General features: G+C 35.4%; 2 protein-coding genes across 4 annotated transcripts in view; one reads left to right on the forward strand and one right to left on the reverse strand.

The window, feature by feature from the left end:
• Nucleotides 1–13613, forward strand: sult4a1 (sulfotransferase family 4A, member 1). Of its 3 annotated transcripts, XR_002458108.3 has the most exons (8): nucleotides 1–313; nucleotides 5691–5821; nucleotides 5898–5978; nucleotides 6658–6784; nucleotides 6864–6958; nucleotides 8542–8680; nucleotides 9746–9858; nucleotides 11639–13613. XR_002458108.3 is itself a non-coding variant. In NM_001040244.1 (7 exon segments), coding segments are annotated over 7 exon segments (855 nt in total). In that variant the 5' UTR covers nucleotides 59–144; the 3' UTR covers nucleotides 11752–13611.
• mpped1 (metallophosphoesterase domain containing 1) overlaps nucleotides 1669–27692 on the reverse strand; it is a 108661-nt gene continuing 82637 nt past the window's right edge. Inside the window, exons 7-9 of the transcript XR_012401822.1 lie at nucleotides 5884–5983; nucleotides 4788–4845; nucleotides 1669–1802 (exon numbers count right to left, since the gene is read on the reverse strand). The gene's annotated coding sequence lies outside the window, so the exon portion shown is untranslated. The remainder of the gene's footprint in view (nucleotides 1803–4787; nucleotides 4846–5883; nucleotides 5984–27692) is intronic.

The following is a 27692-nucleotide window of genomic DNA, read 5'->3' on the forward strand; positions in this document are numbered from 1 at the left end:
GGCTGAAGGTCAAGGCGCACGCGAAGCAGCACGTCTCTGCCAAACAATCAGGCGCTGGCGGATATCAAATGCGCGCTTTTCTCCACAAATCTTTTTAAAAAGCGTTCCCTTCGAGCTTTTTGCGTGCTGTGATCGTTCGAGAGGATGGCGGAAAGCGAGGTGGACACGCCGAGCACTCCGATTGAATACGAGAGCAAATACTTCGAGCATCATGGAGTTCGACTACCTCCCTTCTGCAGGGGCAAGATGGACGAGATCGCCAACTTTTCGTTAAGAAGTAGCGACATATGGATCGTCACATATCCCAAATCAGGTATTCAATCGCGTGCATTAGGATACTACACTGTATATTGCATGCTTTCGCTTTGTATTGGATGCATTTATCAGAGATGTGCTACCAAAATAGAGCGTCCTCTGGTATATTTTTAGTATCACCCGACGTCACTTTATGTTTTTTGCACATGTATTTTAGACAATATAACATGGATGTTTCAGATAGCCTGTGAATATAATAAATACATCTATTAATATACTATTATAGAGGTTATGCTTAGTTAAAAATAAATGTATTTAAATAAAATGTTTACATATATGTATGACTCAATAATGGACAACAGATTTAAATAAGAAGCATTTTCAATATATTATGATCCACTTAATCATGTCCGGCCCACCCTGAGAGACTTATGGCCACCTATAGTTGCAGGCCTGAGGTAAACAGCTGAGTTTAATTTAAAAGCAAGCTGTTTAAGTTGCTCATATTTGAGAAATCGTGGTCCATAACAATGATAACCTGGTTTTTGTTTGTGTTGTGTGTGAAATAATATGAAATAAAAGGCAAAAGGTTTGCCGTGCAGGCCCACACGTGCTCATTCACTGCAGAGGCGCTGTTTCCTGTTAGGATGTAGCTCTCTCTCCCTCATGCATGCTTGTTGCTATGTCGAATTACTTGTGTTATAAGTCCTCTGACAGTAAGAGGATTTTATTGCTGTCCTGCATGCTAATTTGTATTAATGTGGCCCTAAATTTAAAGGCTGCAAATTTGATCTCCTATCCAAAGTCTAAAAACACTTTATAATAATATTTTTATATCCATTACATCATCATCTCCTTTTTCATAATTTCAGATTTTTTAAGTGTCCTTACTCTGATCTGATTGGTCAGAAGGCCTAGTTTGTTGTGATTGCTTGACAGCTCACATGTACATGCTGGAAAGCAATATATACACATCAATTCAAATGTCATTTTGAAATTTCTGTCAATGCCTTTCATTCACAGTTCTTTCACGCTAGTTCATTCAAGCCATTAACTCCATATTCTTTTTTCCTACTTTAAATGCTACCAGTTTACTTAACTATCTGCAAACTTTTGTGTTCAGCAAAAATGGGTTGGAACCTGAGAGTGAGTAGATGGGTGAACACTTTCTCTTTAATTAAGGGAATCTAATTGTAAAATGTAAATGCAAAGACAACTTACCTTTTCCTTTAACATAAGTAAAAGTCTAAATGGATGCATTAGTTTATAACAACATAGCATTGTGCAGTTATAAATAGACCATTGAGAGATAGACAGACAGACAGACAGACAGACACACATACAGCAAGATAGTAAGAATGATAGTGTGAGGATCTGAAATCGCTTGGCTTTGCAGAGAGTGTTTTGTCGCACCAGCATCTGTGTAATTAAGTCCGGAGAGTCAAGGGAAGGCAGAGTCCTGCTGAGTGTTACGCACTGAAATGTGTGTCTCCAGCGGGCCATGATGGATCACGGGTCAATACAGCTATACGTCATACCAGTCGAATCTGCAGAGTAAACATACATTGTCTTGCTGATAGTTGTGGTGGGAATGGCAGAATCAAACATTACAGGCTTCCTGATATTTTCCAGGCTTCATATAATTTGATTAAACTCAGTGTTGTCAATGTTACAGATTTAAATGACTTTCTGAAGAAAATCTGGGTTTATTTCATGTTATTTTGGAAGACACAAACTATGTACTCAAAAAGCTACGGGTACACTTTCCTTTTTCTTCTTTTACATTTCACAGTTAGGAAAGGAGGGAGAAAAACAGATTTAAAACTAATCTATGAGTGCATGTCATCATCATACACAAACGTTTTTATGTCCTTAAAACCTTTGATTCATAAATTTGTTCCAGATCTTTAACTCCATTACTGTCACCTCACATCAATAAGTGATATATGCATATTATACAATGCATCTTTTGTCAGTTCAGGTTTAGACCACTCTTTTTTTTTTTTGTCGATTTTTTATAAATGCACTGAAAAACATCCCGCCTGCAGCACAGTAAAAGTTATAACACAAGATTTATTTTCATTCATTTTCCTTTGGCTTAGTCTCTTATTTATCAGTGGTAGCCACAGCGGAATGAGCCGCCAACTATTCCAGCATATGTTTTATGCAGTGGATGCCCTTCCAGCCGCAACCCAGTACTGGGAAACATCCATACACTCTCACATTCACACATGCACAACGGCCAATTTAGTTTATTCAATACACACATAGAGCATGTCTTTGGACTGTGGGGGAAACTGGAGCACCCAGAAGAAACCCACGCGGACGCAGGGAGAACATGCAAACTCTACACAGAAATGCCAACTGACCCAGCCAGGACTTGAACCAGTGACATTCTTGCTGTGAGGCATCAGTGCTAACCACTGTGTCGCCAAGATTTATTTTTGTTTACAAGATTATTTTTGGAATCTGTGTAGCAAATCCAATTGGTTATGGCAGTGTTAAATATAACTTCACTACATTTTTCAAAGCACAACTGGTTTTGTTTTTGTATTTAAGTGGTTTATGTGTGTAATGATGTTCCTCATGAAAGTAGGCATGATGAATTCAAGACCTTTAATCTTCTCTTAATGATTTGCTGAATTCAGACTTCAGTATGAAATCTCTTAGGAAAAAACACATATTTGACATTTAAATCATTCAGGTAATTCTGAAATTGCATATTATAAGTTCATACTAAACAAATATTTCCCAGGGATGGGTTGCAGCTGGGAGGGCATCCGCTGCGTAAAACATGTGCTGGATAAGTTGGCGGTTTTTTCGCTGTGGCGACCCCGGATTATTAAAGGGACTAAGCCTGAAGGAAAATGAATGAATAACCAAATACGCTGACTGTTTAACTACACAAACTGTTCCCAAAAACAAACTTTTCACTGAAGAAAGAAAGAAAGAAAGAAAGAAAGAAAGAAGGAAGGATAGAAGGAAGGAAGGAAGGAAGGAAAGAAGAAATGAAAGAAGAAAGGAAGGAAGGAAGAAGGGAGGGAAGAAGAAAGAAAGAAAGAAAGAAAGAAGGAAGGATAGAAGGAAGGAAGGAAGGAAGGAAGGAAGGAAGGAAGGAAGGAAAGAAGAAATGAAAGAAGAAAGGAAGAAAGACTACAGAAACAAATTTTTAAAAGTGTAGATAAATTAAATAGTTCTAAGAAGTTCGATGGAGAACATTAACTGTCTAAAAGCCCCAAAGTCATTTGATTCTGCTGTTGCAGGTTATGATTGCATGTTACAGAATTATTATTAAACAAATAATTGAATTAGTTCACAATCATTTACATAACAATATTCATTCATTCATTCATTCATTCATTCATTCATTCATTCATTCATTCATCCATTCATTCATTCATTCATATTCCTTCAGCTTAGTCTCTATTTCAGAGGTCACCACAACAGAAAGAACCGGCAACTTATCCAGCATATGTTTTACGCAGCGGATGCCCTTCCAGCTACAACCCAGTATTGGGAAACACCCATACACACTCTTTCACACACATACACTACGGCCAATTTAGTTTATTAAATTCACCTATAGTGCATGTCTTTGGACTGTGGGGGAAACCGGAGCACCCAGAGGAAACCCATGCAAACATGAGGAGAACATGCAAACTCCACACAGAAATGCCAACTGGCCCGGCTGGGACTCAAACTAGAAACCTTCTTGCTGTGAGGCAACAGTGCTAACCACTGAGCCACCATGCCAACCTGTATAACAATATATGGTTTAGAATAACATGACTGTGCTTTTTTTTTCGAAAGGGCATCACAAGGCACTGCTTTTACTTAGTTAATTTATTCTCACCTGCACGTCCACCAGTAAATAAAACTGCTGAATACGGTTGTAAGAATGGCTTTTGAGGTCATGCTTGTGTTATTAGTTTTTTTTTTTTTTTTTTTTTGTGCTCCCATATGACCTAAAACTCATCATGCAGTAAGCAAATAGCTGACCTGGCACTATACTCTCTTCCCCTCAACTAAACAGAAGTAGATGTTTGCATGCAAGTCTGCTTGTTCAGTGTTAAATGGGCTAAAAGTGAAAGAGGACACTGTTAAGCCTGCTATAAAACACACACACACACACACACACACACACACACACACACACACACACACACACACACACACACACACACACACACACACACACACACACACACACATATATATATATATATATATATATATATATATATATATATATATATATATATATATATACACGTAACAATGGAGAAAATAAAATGGGTTTAATTATATATACCAGTGTCAAACTTGCAGGATTCAGGACTTCAGAGGATCAAGGGCTTAAAGGCTCTTTTGTCAGTTGTCTAATGCTCGTCATGTGTTAAACCTCCTTGGACTATTACATGAAAACTCTTCAAATTGATTTGTTATGGCTAACGAGCATTACGTGTGTACGAGTGTTTTCTTCGAATGTGACATTTCACTGTTGGAACATGAAAATAAATGAAGCCTCTCACTTAATGAACTCAAGGCCTTCTTTGAGAGATGAAGGGACATCAGCTGGTACACACATTACTGAAAATGAAAAAAAAGAATCGTTAACAAGAAGTCTAAAAAAATAAAGCCAGATTTTAAGTTAAACTAAAAGGCTATGATTCAAGTAAATACATGTGTTTACATACGTGTTTAAATACTCTTAGTAACTCATACGAAATCAAAGATGTGATGATATAGAATGAAATGAAATGAAATGAAATGAAATTAAATGAAATGAAATGAAATGAAATTAAGTCAGGTTTCTCTCTTACGATATACTTGCTTTATATCGTATATCAATCAGGTCAAATTTATTTTATATATATATAATATTTTATATAAATATTTGTATTTCTTATTTGTACAATTAAAAAAGTCAACAATGCACATATTGCATATAAACCATCCAGATATATATATTCATATCGTCACCTTAGAATTATAAGGTTCTATCTGACATTTTTGTCAAAGTTGAGTTATTGACATATTCTTATTAAATGACAACTTATTTACACTATGGTATGTTTTTTATACGTTGTTTACATTTTAAGATTTTTGATTTAAAAACAAATGTTACACACACTGTTATATTTATGGAATGTAAAAACTTTAAAGCTCGTTATCTTAAAATCATTCAGACTGCAGATAGAGCTTATAATTCCAGTGTGACGATATAACTTCAGAATTGTTATTGTTTACTTTCCACTTATGTAAATGTCATTCTGTGTTCTTGTGTTGATATGAATGTGTTTCCTGAGCTCCTGAAAAAAAAACCCAAAAAATTCCTTGTGTGTTTGCACACACTTGGGAAAGACAGCTCCTGATTCTGATACTGTAAAGCTGCTTGCTGTTTGAAGTAAAATTAAAATATCTCACAAATGCAGGTACGAGTTTGCTACAGGAGGTGGTGTATCTGGTGAGTCAGGGGGCGGATCCAGATGAGATCGGGCTCATGAATATTGATGAGCAGCTTCCAGTGCTGGAATACCCACAGCCGGGATTGGAGATTATCCAGGTAAACCCTCTTTATCACATGCATATCGCATTTACTGAATCAATGGTGGAAATAACGTTTACTTGTGTTTTGGTAGGAACTGACATCGCCTCGTCTGATCAAAAGCCACCTGCCGTACCGTTTTCTGCCATCAGCCATGCACAATGGAGAAGGCAAGGTCAGCTGTAAAACACAATGAAAACAAATGAATCATAATTGAATATCTGGCTTGACTACCATTAAGGCCTATTTAAAAAAAAAGAGGGTTTTGTGGTTCAGGATCACATATAGACATTTTAAAAAACAAACACTTAAAAGTAATGAAAACAAAAACATGCAACAACTATACTAATCTTTATCTGAAATTAAAATTAAAACAGAAATGCACTGTAAAACCCAACAGTCCACTTTATCAAATGAAATGAGTTTAGTTAACTCAAATTGACTGAAAATTAATTCTACTCATTTGAAAAGAGTTTTGAACTCAGTGTTGAAGGTAATGAGTTAATTAAATACCTCATTACTTCAACTTCAATGGAGTAAGTTCACAGTACTCACACAGATTAGTTTTTAACTCAAATGGTTTGTTGCAATCGGTTTCCTCAATCAGTTTGAGTTGCCTTAACTTATTGGGTTTTACAGTACTCATATATATATATATATATATATGTATATATGTATGTATGTATGTATGTATGTATGTATGTATGTATGTATGTATGTATGTATGTATGTATGAGTACTGTAAAACCTAGTACTGTAGTACTGTATATATATATATATATATATATATATATATTGCAATACTATATAAATAAATGCGTCTTCACACACCCTTATCAATGTATGTCCTGCAGGTGATTTATATGGCGAGGAACCCTAAAGATCTGGTGGTTTCCTACTACCAGTTTCACCGCTCTCTGAGAACCATGAGCTACAGAGGAACCTTCCAGGAGTTCTGCAGGAGATTCATGAACGACAAACGTGAGTGACCGAAAACGGAGAGATTTGCTGGGAAGTAGATCATATTTCAAGACTTATATCTGTTTGTGGTTCCTTTTAGTGGGATACGGCTCCTGGTTTGAGCATGTTCAGGAATTCTGGGAGCATCGCATGGACTCCAATGTTCTCTTTTTGAAATATGAGGACATGTACAAGGTATTTCTTCAGTTGAGATAAACAATCTTTCTTTATTTGAAATATTATAGTGTTGTAATATACTAGCTGCAGTGTCTATTGAGTTTTATTAAATAATTTATTCTTAAATGATTATTATTATTCCTTGATACTTTAGGTAATTGTACACTATTTCACATATTTCAGTAAGCAAGTATTTTATTTCTGTTTTGAATCTCCAGCTCTACTGCCAGTGTATTATCAGCACTGATCGCTCATTATCACACTTATAGTACATTTCATTCCTCACAGTTCCTAGAAGCAGGAGAAGGGAATCACTGATAGTCACTCTGCTTAAATATGTGCTTTCCATATCTTTACGGGATAACGTGATTAAAAGAGCTCAGAGTCCAGCAGGAAAAGCATAGAACCACACAGTCATGCTGCATTTGAGGCAAACCTATAGATAGAACAACATGTTCCTGCAGTCTGTAGTTCAGGAGCCGGTTGGAGGTCAGAGATTCATCATAGGAAATGCATTAGTGATAAGAAGAAATGTTATTTAAGCAACAAATTAGCATATTCTAATAATTTCTGAAGGGTCGTGTGTCACTGAAGACTGCATAACAAGAATAAATGAATTAGTTTAAAGTAAAAAAGTATTTAAAAAAACATTTATAATACAGTTTTTTATAATAAATTGATATTTAATATGAAATTCATGCAAATTACTGTATTATACATTGAATTTTTTTTATTGATACAAATTTTATTACATAATGATAAAATATAAAGTAATATAATAATATTGTGCACCTCTCTATAAAAATATAACTGTTCTTCTGGCTTAAAAAAAAAATGTTTAATTACTAAATTACAACATGAATATTTATTTTTATTATTATAAAAATAAATAAATAAACATTAAGTTTTAGTATTATTATTATTAGTGATGAAAAACTGATTTATTACTGACAATTTATATTTTTTATAAATTAGATTATTGGAAAGATAAACTACATCAACACAATAATATTGTGTGCATCTATGCATCAAAACAATTAATAAGATAACAAATATTAATTTTAATCAAATGAAATCAATTGTAAAAACAAAAAGCAAGCATTAGGTGAATTATTTAATTTTATTTTGTGTAAATTAAATAAATCTGAAATTACTGAGTATTGAAGTTATTTAAATAGTGTATACTAGTGAAACTAATTTGTCAAAAAGTAAAGTTGCACATGCCTGAATTTGTTGCTCTACATAATGGACTATTTGCCATAAAATTGTAATAATAATAATAATAATAATAATAATAATAATAATAACAATAATAATAATAATAATAATAACAACAACAACAACAACAACAACAACAACAACAACAATAATAATAATAATAATAATAATAATAATAATAATTATTATTATTTTGCCATAAATAACATCAAAGTAAATAAAAAAACAAAATCCCCTCCACCTCAAGATTCCTGAAATCACTAATTTTAGTAAATTATGTAAGCTAAATATCTTTTGATGTATTATCAGTGTAAGACCAAGGTGTGAGTGCCACAGTTACATAACGGACAGATAGTGATTGTGTGTTTTGTTTGTCTCTGGAGGATCTGGGCACTCTGGTGGAGCAGCTGGCTCGATTTCTGGGCGTCTCGTGTGATAAAGCCCAGCTGGAGAGCCTGGTGGAGAGCAGTAACCAACTCATCGAGCAGTGCTGCAACTCTGAGGCCCTGTCCATCTGCCGCGGTGAGAGACAAAACACAACCGCAGCTCAAAATTACACAGCACTTGATCCTAAGCAAACTGACCCAGAGCCTGTCATTAGAGGAGTTCTGGCTAACATATCTTTTTTTATATTATATTATATTATATTATATTATATTATATTATATTATATTATATTATATTATATTATATTATATTATATTATATTTATTTTATTGTATTGAATTGTATTATTATATTATATTATATTATATTATATTATATTATATTATATTATATTATATTATATTATATTATATTATATTATATTTATTTTATTGTATTGAATTGTATTATTATATTATATTATATTATATTATATTATATTATATTATATTATATTATATTATATTATATTATATTATATTATATTATATTATATTATATTATGTGGTTCATTCCGCTGTGACGATTCCTGATAATTCAGGCACTAAACCAAATGAAAATGACTGAATGAATTATATTTTGTAATGTAAGGCTCAGTATGTTAATTTATAAATATATATAGGAAATTTCAAAGATATTTTTAATTTCACCCTTCACATACCAAATTGTAATTTGTTTTCTTTTAATATATATTTCTACCTTATGGAATTGTATTGTGATGCAAGAGAACTCTCTAGTCTTTACCAATACACGTGCAAGCATAAATTAATTGAAAATGTGCACAAATTTGGTTAAAAGTGAGTAAACTTTACCACATTTCACACGCATGTCTGTCTGTCTGTCTGACTATCTGTCTGTCTGTCTGAGAGAAATGTGGCTTGCTTTCCTCATAGGATTGATGACTTGGCCTTCAGATCATTTTGGTTAGATTATTGGTTATTCAAGTGAATGCAGTGCCATCGTGTGGTAAAAATATAAAGTGCATCTTTATTTTTGTGGAAATTGATTTGTTGTCTTAAGTCTTATTTTTTTATTCTGTACATTTTATGTTAAACTCGCTTTTTACATAAACGTTTGCAGTTTATTTGAGGTTATTCTATCATTTGCACTTTAGTTCTGTTTTGTTGTTGTTTTCTTGTGTCTTGTTCATTTTTCTTTTAGTGCATGGATTCTTGGCTTGGCATGATGATGAAAAATCTCACAGCATACAGTAGGGGTTTGTTTAATAAACAGTGCACATGAAGATGGAAAAATATGTGAGAGAGGAACTGAAGGTGAGTGTGGGAGATGGCAAGTCTTTTAGGAATGTTCTGGGTTCTAATATAGTGTTTACTGCATTTTGAAATGTGCAAAATATAAAATAAAGGTAAAATTAATTGCTGTAAAATAAAAACGCTTGATAAAATACAACATAAAATCATAAAATAAAAGGTAATGCAATCAAAAGCAATAAATGTGATCCCATAACATACGTTAATTGCAATGTTAACAAATAAATTAACAAAATATTCCCATGAAATAAAATAAAAACAAACTTCCCATGTAATTAAACAAGACCAGTGTTCTGGAGGGAATAAACATGAAATGGGAAGCATGTTTTTAAGTTCTTTTCAAAAATAAGTACAGATATTGTCTGCTCCAGCACTCTAACCATTTTATTTTTATATATGCATTCATTATTAAAATATGTAATTTTTGTAATTGTAATGTAATGTGCATACATTGTAATGTAATTAATATGTACTCTTTTTTTACAACTCAAAATAAAGATTTCCTCAATAATAGTTTTCTAAATAGTTAAACATATGACCCACAACCTTTAGTTATGTCTATCTTTAACTAGTAGAATCCCTGTTGTATCATATAATTGCACAACACCATCAAAATTATTGTCACTTTGTTGTCTTTTAGATATTTTTTTCTTATTTCTTTTAGTTTGGCTGTAATAAAAGCAGTTTGAACACTTCAAAAAATAAAATCAAGGTTATTAGCCTCTTAAAGGAACACTCCATCTTTTTTTTTTTTCAAAAAAGGCTTATTTTATAAGACGCAATGCAATCTTAGATAAATGCAAGTTGAGCTGCATGCAATGCTTCGAATGTGCACACCTACCCTACACAGTGACATTACTAGGTCCATTGAGTGCATTGTGTCTGAGACTGCGTGTCTCAAGATTGTATATGCAAGTCAGCAGTTAGATACTTTCGGAGAGTCTTCTAGAGGTAAGCAGTTGACTTGAACCATTTTTGAAAGAATTCAGCCAATTTCTAACCTGGTGGGAACAGGTTTAGCTCAGCTTAGCACAATGAATTGAATCGGATTTGACCATAAGCATTTCATTCAAGAGATGTAAAATGTAGAATTAAATAAATAATTTTCCAAATTAAAGCTCATTAAAGAATGATATTATAGTTCCTAGCGCAATGTTTGCCTGGACAAATAGATTTATTTTTTATTTTTCCGTCAGTTTAATTACATGTTGAACTACAACAGGAAAATTATCAAAACTCTTGTATTATTTTTTTTAACAAAATACAAATAGTCAAATGCGATTCAATTCATTATGCAAAGCTAAGCTAAGCTAAAAGTAACCCTGCCAGAACAAATCGGCTGAATGCATTCAAAAATGGATCAAGTCAGGTGTAAGACACAGGTGTAAAATGAGCCTTTTTTATAACTTGCCTATATTAACCTAAGTTAAGCCATGTAGTTAACCTAGTTAAGCCTTAAATTTCAATTTAAACTGAATATGAGCATCTAAAATAACTAGTAAAATATGATTTACTGTCATCATGGCAAAGGCAAAGGAAATTAGTTTTAAGAAATTTGTTATTAAAACTTTTATACTATTATTTTTTAAAATCTTCTGTTCATTAAACAGCATATTTTGAAATGGTTGGATGTGATAATAATACAACTTTTTTAAAATAATTTTGCCTTCAACTGTGTGTGTCATATACAGTAATTGTGCTACACTTTGCATTAAAATCAGAAGCTTACTTAATGCTTTAATATGATTCTGTCTACAATCTTAACTGTTTTCATCCTCCTCAGGTCGTGTCGGTCTGTGGAAGGACGTTTTCACCGTGTCTATGAATGAAAAGTTTGACGCCATTTACCGCCAGAAGATGGCAAAGTCTGACCTGACCTTTGACTTTATCCTGTAAAGCAGCGACACTGGACCAACCAACCAACCAGTTCACCCACATTGCTTATTAATGTCACCCGACGGACATTTCCTTATGCAGATTTGATCTTTCCATCCCTGCCATCTCTCGCTCATCACTGCTCTTACAATAGTAACTTCTTAATACAGATACGCAGGCTTTTTTTCCCTCTTGTGTGTATTTGTATGAACAGTGCATCAGCAGTGCTAGTAATGGTGAGCACAGTGCTTGTTGCGTTTGCACATTGTACAGAGCTATTCCATATCCCAAAGGCGCTATTGAAAAATGTATTTATTAAAAATCAGAAATGGAAAAAAAGATATATCGACAAACTCAGAGAATATTTCGTCGTCTCAGGAGGATTCTTGAAATCATTGGCTATTAGATTCACCAAATATGCAGTCATCCAATCACAGCTCAGCCGAGCCTCACGATGAATGCTGATTGGCTCCTGGCCAAATATCTTCAAGTGTGTGTGGAATGTCATTTCGCTTTTTTCTTCTTAGTAGCTTTGAATTATAAACTAGAACAGCTATTCACTGAAGCCCAATTATGTTTTATTTTGTACATTTATTGAATTATCTATTCATATTTAGATTTGGAAACATTTCTTTAGTCCAGTATAATGTATAAAGGATATTTTGAGAACATTTAGTTCATTTCCTATCATGACCTGATGCTTCAAAAGTGTTGCTATGAGAAGTTCATTTCATTATTATGTCTTGGTCAAACACATAAAAACGCATAAGGTGAACTTAAATACCAGCACTCATAATAACATGACTTATAACCTCACATATCCAACAAATGGCTGCGGCTGCATTCAGAATGGGATACTAGCATACTATATATTATGTTGAATTTAATTCAGGTTAATTTGTAAAGCACTTATTACAATACTTATAGATTCAAAGCAGCTTTTCAAAGGTGCAAATTAATGCATTACAATCAAATTACGTTCAAGTTAAAATTATATATAGGTTATTATATAAACCTAGTTAACCTGCATTTTCATAGTTGAAGTCAGAATCATCATCAAATACATGTTTAATAAAGAAACAGGCAGTTAATTAATGTCTAAAAGCATTTTAGAGATAATGTTGTGTTTCCAGGTTGTTTGATACAAATAAACCAATCTGGTTTATTTTGTTTTCAGTTTTCTGCACAGAAAAATTAATTGAATGTATTTTGAATACATTGAATATAGATACATATTCTCAAATGTGCTGACTGCAAAAATAACTTTGGTGGAAAAGCCAGTAGGAAATTCAATATTTAGTGCATTACACTGACAAAAGTGGAGTAAAAACTATTTTCATGTAGAAATTTAGTATATATCACAATTATTTGCAAATGGAAAAGAATACGCCAAAATAAAATGATATAAAAGACTGTAATAGTATTTTTTAAACATACATCAGTGATCTTTAACATCAAGAAATATTACACACTTCAAAATGTACATATACTGTGCACAGTAAAGTATACTACAAAGTAATTATAAACAATTCCTTCATCATTTGTCCATATATAATATTTACAGTACGCTGGTATGCTATTCTGAATTCAGACATCAGCTCGAATCAGGAAGAGAACTTCTGTTTAAATAGAAGAGATGCTGTGATGTCATAAAGTCTTGAAGCCTCACGTCCAATCAGGAGGCTGCGTCATTACAGTCATTCGGTTTATTCCTCAACAAATCTTCTCTTATTCACAACTATATTAGCCTGATTCCCTGAATGTCTTCACTCAACAGCAAACTCGCAGGCTTGTACTAGTCTGTGCTGTCTTAATGTAAAGCATTGTTATCTCTTCAGTTGTGCTTGCTGGTTTATTAATAAAGTGACATCTTCAGGCCTTGAGGATCAGTTTGCTTTGTATTTGTTCTAACGGATAATATTTATTAAGTGATTTGTTTTTTCTTTCGCCTCAATGCGTGGATACTGTTTCAGAATGAAAGGCGGCTAATGCAGTGGCTTAAATCTAAGATGCTGGATTAACAACAGTTGGAAACTGATGCATGCTGAGTACAAAGAGCTTTCTGAACAATCACAGATGGCACCAAAGGACAAGTTAAGTTCCTATGGCAACAAATCAGAGCCTCTGATGTATACGTGTGTCCTTTAATCAGCCTGTCAGATATTACAAAGTAATCATACGCTCTTAAAATTAAAATAAACGTTCCAGTAGGGGATTTTATTATTTCAGCGATGCCACAAAAGAGTCATTTTGGGTTCCACAAACTATTTTTTCTAAGTGTGAATAATCGTTTCCACTTTAAATTATCTTTTGTGGATTGAAAAGACTTAATCAATGATAAAGATTCTTGCACCACTTTTATAATGTTACACAACACCATCCTCTTGTAGCGTCCTCTGTAAAAATCCTCTTTGAAATTAATAAATGAATAAATTTGAATCTAATATTGAAAGATCAGTAAAAATGTAAAGAAATTAAAGACTGATTTGAGTACATTTAACAGAGTGTCTCTCTCCTACTGCATCATTAATAATTTAGAAACAACTCGTATGGTGGATTTCCTAAAGAACCCCCTGCGGTGACTGTCTGCTGTCAGCTGTTCATTTTTCACTTCTTATTATGATTTCCATATCACTACTCAAATATCATCTTTTCACACATGCCAGATGCATACAAATGTGATATAAAGAAGGCTCCAATCTGGGTCTTAAAATATATTAATAAATCACACAGCATATTAGGAAGAGAGCAAGAGAGTGTTAGGACTATTAATCAGACGTGTGTCGACACCACTAGAGGGCAGTGCAGTATAGGGCCACATACAATACTAAAAGAAATACATGCAATAAATAAAAAAAATTAAAATAAAAATACAAAAAATAAACAATAATAATAATAATAATAATAATAATAATAATAAACAGAAGATAACAAAACTGGTGTTTTTATAAACATATCAGACAAAAAATGTTCTGTTTAAAACACCTTAAACCACATAATTTCATGCTGAACTGATAAAAACACAATTTAAACAAATCTTAATCCATTAATCTATATTGAGATATATTAATGTCTTTAAACAGTTAAGTAACAATGAGGGCAGTATATTTTTTATGAGGGCATATAACTTTTATATGATGATATTACAATTGAAAGTGCAAACTATAATGAAATAAAACAAATAAGACTTTCTCCAGAAGAAAAAATATTATCAGACATACTGTAAAAACTTCTTTAGTCTGTTAAACATCATTTGGAAAATATTTAAAAAAGAAAAAAAAATCAAAAGGGGGTTAATAATTCTGACCTTAACTATTAGCTTTAATGTTGAGTTTTCTGATTTTTTTATTAGCTATTTAGTAATAATTTAAAGTTGATGTTTATTAATTGACTTCTGAAATGAACTGAATTAAATGATTATTGAAAAACAAGATTGATACTTAGTGTATTATTGTTATATTTTAGGGTAGCACAGTGGCTCAGTGGTTAGCACTGTCGCCTCACAGCAAGAACGTGGCTGGGTCAGTTGTCATTTCTGTGTAGAGTGTGCATGTTCTCTCCGTTTTTGTGTGGGTTTCCTCTGGGTGCTCTGGTTTCCCCCACAGTCCAAAGACATGCGGTATAAGTGAATTAAAGATAATAAATTGGCTGTAGTGTATGTGTGTGATTGTGAGAGTGTATAGATGGGTTGTGGCTGGAAGAACATCCGCTGTGTAAAACATATGCTGGATTAGTTGGTGGTTCTTTTCACTGTGGTGACTTTTTTTTTTCACCTGAAAATTGACAAACAGATTTTATTAATTAATTATCTATTTAGTTTTATAAAAAATAATAATAATAAAATGAAAAAATAAAATAAGAAATAAAAATAAATAAATAAAATAAAAAATAAAATAGAAAAAATAAAAATAAATAAATAAAAAATAACTAAATAACTAAATAATAATAATAAATAAAAGCTAAATAATCACACAAGAGTCGAAATGTTTCTAAATCTACTGCACTTTCTGCTCATTATTACAGCATTGTAAGTTCATCCTACTTTCAGTGTTCCCAGCTCTCCAACAGAATCCATACAGAATAGCTGAGAGTGTGTGGGATACAAGACAGAAAGTGCATGTATATACAACAGTCAATGTGTCTTTCTACATCTGTATTACTACTCTACAAAACAACCCGCTGTTTCCATGAACAACTCAGATACTGACAGCCCTGTGCATTTGAGAGTTTAAAAGTATATACACTGCTCTTGTTTTTCAGCAGACACTTTTCCACAAGTTCTACTGCAACAGAAAGTGCAACTAAGCAAACCAGATAGAGAGAGCGATGGAGAGAGAGAGAGAGAGAGAGAGGTGTAAAGCAGCTGTGATATTGTGTTTGCTGTGTCAGTGTGTACAAGCAACCCTTTCTGCCCATGCTGCTCATCTCATCAGACACTATATAGAGTTCTCACTGTCAGAGAGATGCAATATTGTTCCCTTCAGCCCCGGTCATAAAAGCTGCTCTGTATTTACAGGCTAGGAATGGCCTGATAGCCGCAGGCTCAAAAGTCTTACTGCATATTGCAAACTTGCATCTGTGATATTTTAGTTATAGCTGCTCTGTGCCGTCTGCTGTTGTACAAAAATGTCAGTAGATATTTAGCTGGACAAGATTAGATGAGCTTTTTTAAAACTGTGACTTGTGGTTTTGCATAATTCGCCATTTCAGCCAGAAGTTCATAACTATCATGCAGTCATAAAAAATGGAGCTTTTTCTGCAATTAAAATTAGTTTGATGAAACTGTTGATGTAAAACGGATGAAATATTAATTAAATAAAATATATCATTGCTGCACTTTTAAAAAAAGATAAATATTTAGAAATATAGATATTAAATAGACTAATAGACAGATTTTTTTGGAACTAATAAATAGCTGCCATGAATAAGATTTCATGAGGTTCATAGCTGTCAGTGACTTACAATGACTCTGTAAAAGAAAATATTTTTCTTTTTTTTACTTAATTTCAAGAGTTCACACTTAGCTGATGATGGATAATAAAACCTGTTTGGCATACTGTCCCAGTAGAGAACCCTGAGCTTATGAGATTCTCAAGCCCTGGGCTCCCTCCTGTTTGCAGGGCGAGTAGGGAGTTTGAGCTCAGGTAGATTTTGAAGAACTCCCCCCGGCTTGTTTCTGGCTAATGACAGATGTAGGATGGCTGAGGAGAGGTGCATGTACTCGCTAAAAGCTTGGCTATGGTATCAGGGTTGCGTGTTTTTTGGACTGTGGGAGGAAAGCGGAGAACCCAGGGAAATCCCAAGCGAGCACGGTGAGAACGAGCAAACTGCGCACAGAGATGTCAACTGCAGGAACTTTAACCAGAGACATTCTTGCTGTGAGGCAACAGTACTAATCACTGGGCTGCCGTGTCGCCCGTCTGAAAAGGAAAGGGAGTCGGAGTGGTATGGGGGATTCTTCAAGATGAAAATTTTGAAATAAGAAAACTCTGGTTAATTATAGTGAGTTAGGAATCATCTGATTGGATAATCAATCATGAGCTGATGCGGGACCAGCTGAGAACAATTATAAGCACGTGATCATCTCGAAATTAGTTGATAAATAAACTTTACTTAAATCTTATTTTCAGTTCTGCTACACTATAAAAAATGCCTGATAAGTGTGACGTCACGCGAAGTGGCTTCCAGGTCCAAGCACTCCATCCAATAGTATCAGGAGACTCAACAAATCGTAATAATAAACATTTACAAAGCAATGTAATACTTTCGAAATATCACAATCGCAAAGTATATATCTATGCCTAATATCCGATGGCCAGAAAGTAATTGGTAAAATATTGTCCAGGTCAGTATTTCATTTGTCATGACAAGTGAATACCTTCATGCTGCTCCAGCACAAATCGATTAAGTTAACTTACCAATTTTTACAAATTTAAGTGGATTGAACAAAACAATTAAGTTGCCCCCCAAAAGACTTAAGAATGGTGTTTATTCAGCTCATTTTAAATATGCAGTTTCAACAAGCAGCAAAAAAATATTTTTTGGAGTGTAAGCAGAGCTAAAACTAATGTGTGTATATATATATATATATATAGAGAGAGAGAGAGAGAGAGAGAGAGAGAGATTTTTCAGGCACTATAATAAAAATAATGAATAATCGTGTTTTTCATTAGCATATAACTCAAAATAATGTATTTCAGACAAGAATTCAACAATGACGTAAAAAGATTTCAACCACCATAATAAATCCTACATAAACACACACAAACACAATCCCATTTTCTCGAAAAGTGGCCTTATTTTGTTGATTAATGTCCATTTTACTTTTTTCCTGTTATATAACATTCGGCTTATGCTGATTTGGCTTCCTACTGCCTCATTTTGACTCGAACCAGAGTCCTGCTTAATCTCTGTATTGAAACGGGGCTACTAGCACACCTACACATGCATAATTGCTCCATTTATTCTCTATGAAAGAACTGGAAACTCACAGAAAGGCAAACACATGCTTTAAATATGACTACAAATTCACTAAATTGCATATGTGGAGATCAGGATTAGAAAACCAACTACAGCTCCCAAATATGAAGGGCAATGCTTAGTCCTATTTAAAGTTATCATAAAACAGGACGTAAACAAGCTGTTAAAAAGCACATTGCAGCACATTGCAAGAACGTAGAAGAGATTATTGAAAAGGAGCATTGACCAAAACTAGAGAACACTTACAGATTCCCTTTTGATTATTGGGGTTAATCTGCACCTGTTGGTCATTTTGGGAATTATCTGACAAAGCCCTATGAATTCATAAATTCATTTTCCAGTTTTCACCGATTTTGAAAGATGCATGTTCATAATGTCACACACTCACCCACCAATAAGGCTGGACGTCCAAAAAACAAATACACCCACCGGCCAGTGCTCATCCCTTAATGATGGTTGGGTTTAGGAGTGGGGTTAGGTGCCATGCCTCCTTTTTAAAATCGTACAATTTCGTATGACTGAACTTGTACAAATTTGTATGAATTAGCCACTAAACTGGCAAAATGTAAAAAACGTATGTTTTCTCGTGAGATCAGGCTGGTTCAAACCGAGCATCAGAATGGGGAAGAAAGGGGATTTAAGTGACTTTGAACGTGGCATGGTTGTTGGTGCCAGAAAGGCTGGTCTGAGTATTTCAGAAACTGCTGAACTACTGGGATTTTCATGCACAACCATCTCTAGGGTTTACAAAAGAAAAGAGAAAATATCCAGTGAGTGGCAGTTCTGTGGGCACAAATGCCTCGTTGATGCCAGAGGTCAGAGGAGAATGGCCAGACTGGTTCGAGCTGATGGAGAGGCAACAGTAACTCAAATAATCACTCATTACAACCGAGGTATGCAGAAGAGCATCTCTGAAACACACACCACGTCCAACCTTGAGGCTGATGGGCTACAGCAGCAGAAGACCACACCGGGTGTCACTCCTGTCAGCTAAGAACAGAAAATTGAGGCTACAATTCACACCGGCTCACCAAAATTGGACAATAGAAGATTGGAAAAACGTTGCCTGGTCTGATCAGTCTATATTGCTGCTGCGACATTCAGATGGTAGGGTCAGAATTTGGTGTCAACAACATGAAAGCATGGATCCATCCTGCCTTGTATCAATAGTTCAGGTTGGTGGTGGTGATGTAATGGTGTGGGGAATATTTTTTTTGGCACAATTTGGGTCAGCACAGCTGAGTATTGGGGCAGGCCATGTCCATCCTTTTATGACCACAGTGTACCCATCTTCTAATGGCTACTTCCAGCAGGATAACGTGCCATGTCATAAAGCGTGAATCATCTCAGACTGGTTTCTTGAACATGACAATGAGTTCAATGTACTCAAATGGCCTCCATAGTCACCTGAGCTCAATCCAATAGAGCACCTTTGGGATGTGGTGGAAAGGGAGATTCGCATCATGAATGTCCAGCCAATAAATCTGCAGCAACTGCGTGATGCTATCATGTTAATACGGACCATAATCTCTGAGGAATATTTCCAGTAAATTGTTGAACCTATGCCATAAAGGATAAGGGCAGTTCTGAAGGCAAAAGTGTATCCAACCTGGTACTAGTAAGGTGTACCTAATAAAGTGGCCGGTGAGTGCGAATAAATATATTCGTATCAGATATAGAGAAAGCAACCCGCAGCATTTAAACCCACCAGATCATTGACTATTAAATTGTCCTTGAATTGCTCCTACAAAATAAACAATTATTTTTTCCCCTCCTTAATATGATCTTAAGCAAACCGTGGCAGACGGAATGAAGATTACCAAGTTAATTGTTCATTTAAGAACAATCTGGACTGGTTATAAGTCCTCCACTTATGTTGAACACATGCACACACACACACACACACATTTCTTCCTCTTCTTTTTTCTTGGGTGAGTCTTCTTTTCTATAAATTTGACTTGAGCTAAAACATGATTTGCCCACCCCCCTTAGGTGTCAAAGGCAGAGTAGAAATATTTCCAATTATGCAGGTTCAGGTGTGCAATAATTTCCCTTTTTCCAACTGCACTCGGCGAAACGCAAGTGCAGGAACAGAGTGTGTGTTTATGCGGCGTGCATCAGTGTCACGTCAAGTGTGCGTTTGTGTGATTCCGCCACGGCTCCGCTGCTCGGTCATAATTGTCTTTCCGTTCGTCTTTGTTCCGTCTGGCCGCCTCCATCTGACAGTTTGACTGCTCGCTTCAGTCTGCCTCTCCATACTGATATCCTCTATAATATCAGCCCTCCTCCCCCGTCTGAGCCAACTTGGGGAAAGTTTACTTTACAGGCCTATATCCTCCTCTCCAGCGTTAACAGCTGCTGCGCTCCTGACATTTTGATGCGTCTTATTGGAGTCGCTTTGTGCTTCGGGGAATGACATGCCATTGGCGTCTTGTTTCAGCCTTTATTATTATTTCTTTGATTTTTATAGCTCGCTCTCATGCTGTCGGGCACTCTATGAAGAGATTGAGAGCTGGGCGCACTTCTCCACTGATCAATTATTTAACATGCGAGTCATTGCTATAGATGAGAAAAGAACACGTACGCGAATAATCGCAAGGGAAGATGGAGGAGGAAAAAGAGACGGAGAAAGAGTCTGTGGCGGATGAAAAGAAAAAGGATGAGCTTGATTGAAGAGCAATGGATTTTGATACAATAGAATGCTGAGTAAAACACAATGAAAATATATGCATGCATACTATTGCATAATATGTGACAGTGGATAACAAAACCAGGCATACGATTTTTACATCACATGGAAGCTGAATAAATACACTTTCCATTAAAGTATACCTTGTTGGGTTAGGATGAGATGCTGAGATACAACTAAATGAATATCTGCAATTTGAGGGTTCTGAGAAAATCACTTTGAGTTAACCAAATAAAGTGCTAAGCAATGCACATTACTAATCAAGTAATGTGTATTTATATACCACTATTATCGTGTTTGGCCATACACCCAAAGCACTTCAAGCATAAGGGGTGGTCTCTCCACATCACAGTGTGCAGCATCGTCTTGGAGAGGGGTCTGGATGCAGACCTGGTGCTTGATGTTGCAAACTGATATTATCTTATTATATTATTCTTCTTTGTAAGCAGAGTCTTTTTCTGCCTTTTATAATTCCTAGTCATTTCTCCAACAAGCAACTGAATAGGAAGTTCTAAAACACTTCCCCATTGAAGAATAAGGTCAATAGGAAGAGGTTGAAAATGTGTGCCTGAAGAAACAGGGTTGGATAACACACAGGTCCTGCAACTGTTGTTTGGTGCAGTAACAGAGCAGGAATGCCAAAGTCATTTCCCCCAGGTATTGCACGTTAAAATGTTAAAAACATTTATGTCAAATGCATAGATGTAAATATTCGAATGTTGAGGCCATACAGTAGATCAAGCAACTCCTCATTCACAGGTTGTGTAACACCTGCATTCTTGATCCAGAACTAGGAAAAATCACACAAGCGACAATACAGCTTCACTTGCTACGAGACCAAACATGCTTTGCCCAACTGTAAACATGTGAAGGATGATTTTGTTTACTTATGTATGCTAAACAATTTTGGACCCGTTTTGGCTCACCACTTGATGTCCAATCTGGGTCCCGAGGCAAACCCAGCGGAGAAGCAGTGTACTAGAGTAAAATGAGTGTTAATGCATTGTCTTGTCAGTCCTGGTGCATCACTGAATGGGAGAGAGGGTTCAGTCAGTGCCAGAACTGCCATCTGCCGAAGTCCTCTGTGAATGCGCTAGTGTTAAGAGCCCAGCCATTAGCCACACACACACACACACACACACACACACACACACACACACACGCGCGCGCGCGCGCACACACGTGTTAATGAAAAACTATGCGCTCTATTATAGAACCCACTCTGACTGACTCTTAAGGGACTTTGTGCGGTGGATTAGAGCATTTTCAGGATGTAGGGCACTTCATAGGAGACTGTGTTTTGATTATGCATGACTGAAATAGGTGTCTGTGTGCGTGTGGCATGCTTTGCTTACTTTGCGACGTGGGTGTTTTGAGGTTAAAAGTTCTGTCCCTGGAGTGACCCTGCAGAAGCGAATTCCCATGCGAGGATACTTTAGGAGTTACCTTGACTTCCTACTTTTCTACTTGCTCTCAAGGAAGACTCAGAAAAAAGTCAGGCTTTTAAAAGAGACAGTGATCTGGGGTTTGTAACATGGCCCATCTACTGGAATATGGGTACAAGATGAGTACACTGTGGTCACAAAGGGATTTACATCGTCAGCATTAAGTGTATTGCAACAATTGCCAGTTGGTACTAAGAGGCCAAAAGTGCATTAAGACAATCTCCGCCACACCACTGAATATCAACACCAGCATAAACTGCTGATACAAAGAAAGATATACCCATAATTTAATGTTGTTTATGTCAAATTTTGACCCTCCTAAACCAAACGTTGTAGACCGTTTGAAGTCTAATTTTGATGAGACTGTGTGAAGTGTGTTCTCAGATTGTGTCACTGGTGTGGTCTTCGCAACATAGGCTCATTCTGAAAACGTACCCCTATATACATTTCTGGAGAGCATGAATTATGTAGCCAGGAGAACGTATGGCTGCATTTCGTCTTTAAAACAACTGCTACGAGGCGGTATGAGGAAGTTACTTTTCATGCTTAGCTGCTGACCGTTTATCTCCATGTGGACGGTTTTTCAGCTGTTACCAGTTTGTCCAGTGGCTGGCCACGTACATCAATGAACTTGTGACGAGGAGTGGAGTTGACTGCGACGACGGTGTTTGAGTCCAGTGAAGAACATTTTAGAAAGCAAGTAAAACAAGAACAAAAGCCAAAAAATACAAATAAACAAGTAAATAACAGGGTGAGAATGTGGTAAAACCCGAAAACGTGATAAAAATCAGGGGAGGGCTTTTCTTTTTCTGGATTGCTTTTGAAAACACTGTTGGTCGGGTTTAGGGAGGGGATTGGCAGCTTAATCAGTGCTTTTGAAAACACTATCGGTTGGGTTTAGGGAAGTGGATGGTCGCTGGTCAATCGGCGCTTTTGAAAACAGTGTTGGTTGGGTTTAGCGATGTGGGTGGTCATTTAGTTGACAATAGCCTCTGGTGGATTTACATGAGAACAGCAGGCGTGAATGGAACTCGCGGGAGAAATTTGAGATCTCAAAAAGCGTACACAGTGGCCTCTGGTGGATTCGCAAAAACAAAAACTGCAAAAAACAAAAACGTAGTTCCTGGGATGTATTTGGTGCTATGTATCCAGAAATGTATATAGGGGTACGTTTTGAGTCTGGGTTGGGTCTTCTATTGATTTAATATTTCTGATTCAAGGTCTGCTCAATTTGATCAGAGATGCTTTTTCTCTTTCTCTCTTTTTCATCATTAGGGTCATTAGGGTCTTTCAAGAGGATCAAGAAGAACTTTTTAGTGTTCCAAGAACAATTGGCTCAGCACAATAAAAACTATTAATGATGTAAGTGCACTTTAGAGTTCCAAATAATCATGTTAATGCAACCACAAAAATGACCTTAGAAAATTAAGAATATTTTGGCGGACCAGCCTGATGGCTAATCCCTACAAACGAGTTCCTATAACTACATGGATACTTGAACTGTGTAATATTGGAAAAACCTGACGTTGCAGTATTTAGCTTTTCTGCCATATATATTGTAATAAACAAACAAATTCACCCATTTGCTAAAATCTACAGTATGTTTTACAGTATGAAATTCCTGGGATGATATTGTAGAGAATCATGCCAAAAAAAAAAAAAAAAAAAAAAAAACTAAATTACAAGCATACAAACACAAGAGAGCAAATATAAAAGTGAAATATATGATATTCTGCGCAGTCTAACAGTAAAAAGGTAGAGAAATTGAATATTTAAATCTCAAATCAAATCAAAAAATGATTTGCACAAGGGAAACTATTTATAAATATTTTGGTGGAGCAGCCTACAAATGGATACCATACCTATAACCGCATGGATACTTGGGCTGCACGATATTGGAAAAACCTGACATTACAATATTTAATTTATCTGCCAAATATGGGGATAAACATACAAATTCACCAGTTGGCTTAAATCTGTTTGGAATTCATTAATTTAGATTTATTGTGATATTATAGTAAATCATGGCTAAAAACAAAAAACAATTACAAGCACAGATAAATACAAGATAGCAAATATAAAAGTGAAATATCTGGTATTCTGCACAGCCCAGCAGTAAAACGGTAGAGAAATTGATTAATTAAATGTCAAATCAAATAAAAAAATAATGAATGTTATTTTGCCTGAATGCTTTAAACTCACTCAAAATCCTCACACAGGTCCTAAAAACACATCAAATGATAAACCTTCACTTTTCTACAGATAAACTCTGCAGCGACTCCACAAATCTCATGTGTTGTGAACTGTAGAGCTGCTCAGCTATAATCCTGACTCCACATCCCGCAATGAACACATTGCAATATAGATGCTGAAACGATATATTGTAGAGCCCTCATGGATACTCTGACATCTGGTATCAACATTGCATTTTCTCTCACAGAAAGGCTGCTCACTGGATATTTTCTCTGCTTTTGGACCATCTCCGTTGCTGTGGATGGGAATTCCAGTTACTGAAACACTTAGATCACATTCAAAGTCACTTAAAATATCTTTCCATGCCAAACAATTCATCCTGCCCATCTCTAGATACATATGAAGTGATTTGCTAGCATCTGATTGGTTGTTTAGATATTCACATTAAGAAGCAGCTGTAATAAAGTGTTCGATGAGTGCACAATACCGCTTGCTCATGAACAAACCATTTAATCTCCATGGAATAGGTTCAATTGTACGGTTGGGAAAATAATTTCCCGCAAATTACAAATTAATTTTAGAATAAAAGTGAGCGTGACTCGATTATCAAATGGCATTTCTCTGTCTTGGTTATTTTTGTTCAAAGAGCTAAATGTATTAATTTATATCAGGCGGAGTGAGCCAGAGAGCGTAGGTGGTTTAAAAAAAATGCATTCCTACTTTTCCCCCCGCTTTGTTCATGTTCCCGATATTAACTAGGTTGTTTGTTTTCCGCATAATGAAATTGAGGAATTTACTAAATTAAATCAGAGAAGGCAAATTAGACCTACAGAGACACTCTTTCATTCCCCCCTTCACCTCCTTACGCTCGTTCTGTATCTCTGTATATCCATTTTGCACTCTTTTCTCCCAGTCCCTCTTTGAACCCCTTCTTCATTCCCTTTCTTTGTTCTTTTTCATTTCTTTCCAAACAGCCTCCTCCCATTGCTTCAAAACATTTTGTGTATGCGTAACACCTCCCTTCCCTCCGTCACCATCACATTTGCAGTATGAGCAATAAAATAAATTTGCGCACTTACCTAGATAACTAAATAGGGTTGATCAATTGCATAGTATATTTGCTTGCATTATGTTATATTAAAATTGTATAGTACTGTTATGTTTATGCATCTTTAATTTTCACTGCACTTCTAACATACAGTAGAAAAGCACAACGTGTTCCTGTGTAGCTCACAACAGCCAATCGAGCAGTTATACAATCAATATGAACATATCTATTATATCATTGCTAAAATAAATATGAATAAATAAAAATTGTGTTAACATTAATGCAAAAATTACATCATATGATATTATATTACACCTCTTTCCCACTGTACATGTGCAAATGTACACAAAGTAAGCTTTTTGATCTACCAATAATAATAATAAATTATTAATATCAAATGCTATATTATATTATACAATACACTCTCAGAAATAAAGCTACAGGAGCTGTCACTGGGGCAGTATCTTTTTAAAAGATACATAATTGTACCCAAATAGTCCACAATGGTAACGAAAAGGTGCATATTACTACCCAAATGTACCTAAAAAGTACCTTTGAGGTACCATTATGGACAAATATGTACCTTTTAAAAATGTATTGCCCCAGTGACAACTCCTGTTCCTATATTTCTGAGAGTGTATTATATTATATTATATTATATTATATTATATTATATTATATTATATTATATTATATTATATTATATTAAATTATATTACACCTATTTTCCCCCTTTACATGTTCAAATGTGAGCAAAGTAAGCTTTGTGATCTACCAATAATACCAAAGTATGCAAGACAGGTATTTCCAGTATATGTGGTGATTATTCTCAGAAGAAGTGGTGTGTGTGATGCTCAGAACAGCTGTTCAGGCTAATGACTGATGTGCTTAAACACAAACACACACTCAAGTGATGAAGCACTTTGTCACAGATGCTTCCTCCTTCACGCAGGCACCAGTTATCAATATTCTATTAGGACTGCAGTCCTGCGTCTCAGAGACACTGAGAGTTACGTCAGCGCAGCACACATGAGAACTGTGTGTCAAACACTCACTACTTCTTCTCTCTTTCTCATTCTGTCATTTCCCTCCTCTGTTAATGTATGGGCTTTTAGAATTTAAATTGTTAGAAGTTAATATACAGTGCATCTGAAAAGTATTGATAGCGCTTAACTTTTTTCAAATTTTTTTATGTTGCAGCCTTATTCAAAATGGTTTAAATTGATTTATTTCCCCAAAATTCTACACACAATACCTCATAATGACAATGTGAAAAAAAGTTTTTGAAATTGTTGCAAATTTATTAAAAATAAAAAACCCTGAAAAAACACATGTACATCATTATTCACAGCCTTTGCTCAATACTGTGTGGATGCACCTTTGGCAGCAATTACAGCCTCAAGTCTTTTTGAATATGATGCCACAAGCTTTGCACACCTGTCTTTGGGAATATTATCCCATTCCCCTTTGCAGTACCTTTCAAGCTCTATTAGGTTGGATGGGAAGTGACAGTGTACAGCCATTTTTAGATCTCTCCAGAGATGTTCAATAGGATTTAGGTCTGGGCTCTGGCTGGACCACTCAAGGACATCCACAGAGTTGTTGTGAAGCCATTATATTGATATTTTGGCGGTGTGGCTTGGGTCATTGTCCAGAGGTCAAGAGCACTCAGAAGCAGGTTTCCATTCAGGATGTCTCTGTACATTGCTGCATTTATCTTTCCCTCTATCCTGACTAGTGCTTCACTGTAGGGATGGTATTAGCTTTGTGATGAGCAGTGGCTGGTTTTCTCCAAACGTAAAGCCTGGCATTCACTGCAAAGAGTAAAATTTTAGTCTCATCAGACCAGAGAATTTTGTTTCTTATGGTCTGAGAGTACTTTAGATGCCTTTTGGCAAAATCCAGGTGGGGAGTGGCTTCTGTCCGGCTACTCTACCATACAGGCCTGATTGGTGGATTGCTGCACAGATGGTTGTCCATCTGTAAGGTTATCCTCTCTCCACAGAAGAATGCTGGAGCTCAGACAGAGTGACCATCGGGTTACTGATCACCTCCCTGACTAAGGCCCTTCTCCCCCGATCACTCAGCTTAGTTGGCGGGCCAGCTC

The sequence above is a fragment of the Danio rerio genome, chromosome 4, assembly GCF_049306965.1.
Source record: "Danio rerio strain Tuebingen ecotype United States chromosome 4, GRCz12tu, whole genome shotgun sequence".
Taxonomy (NCBI): domain Eukaryota; kingdom Metazoa; phylum Chordata; class Actinopteri; order Cypriniformes; family Danionidae; genus Danio; species Danio rerio.

Excerpts from the sequence above, each read along its gene's own strand:
- sult4a1 (XM_068219736.2), top strand. The coding sequence starts at position 145 with ATGGCGGAAAGCGAGGTGGACACGCCGAGCACTCCGATTGAATACGAG. Across the intron at positions 314-5,690 it reads CGTCACATATCCCAAATCAG|GTACGAGTTTGCTACAGGAG; the intron begins GTATTCAATCGC and ends TCACAAATGCAG. Across the intron at positions 5,822-5,897 it reads CGGGATTGGAGATTATCCAG|GAACTGACATCGCCTCGTCT; the intron begins GTAAACCCTCTT and ends GTGTTTTGGTAG.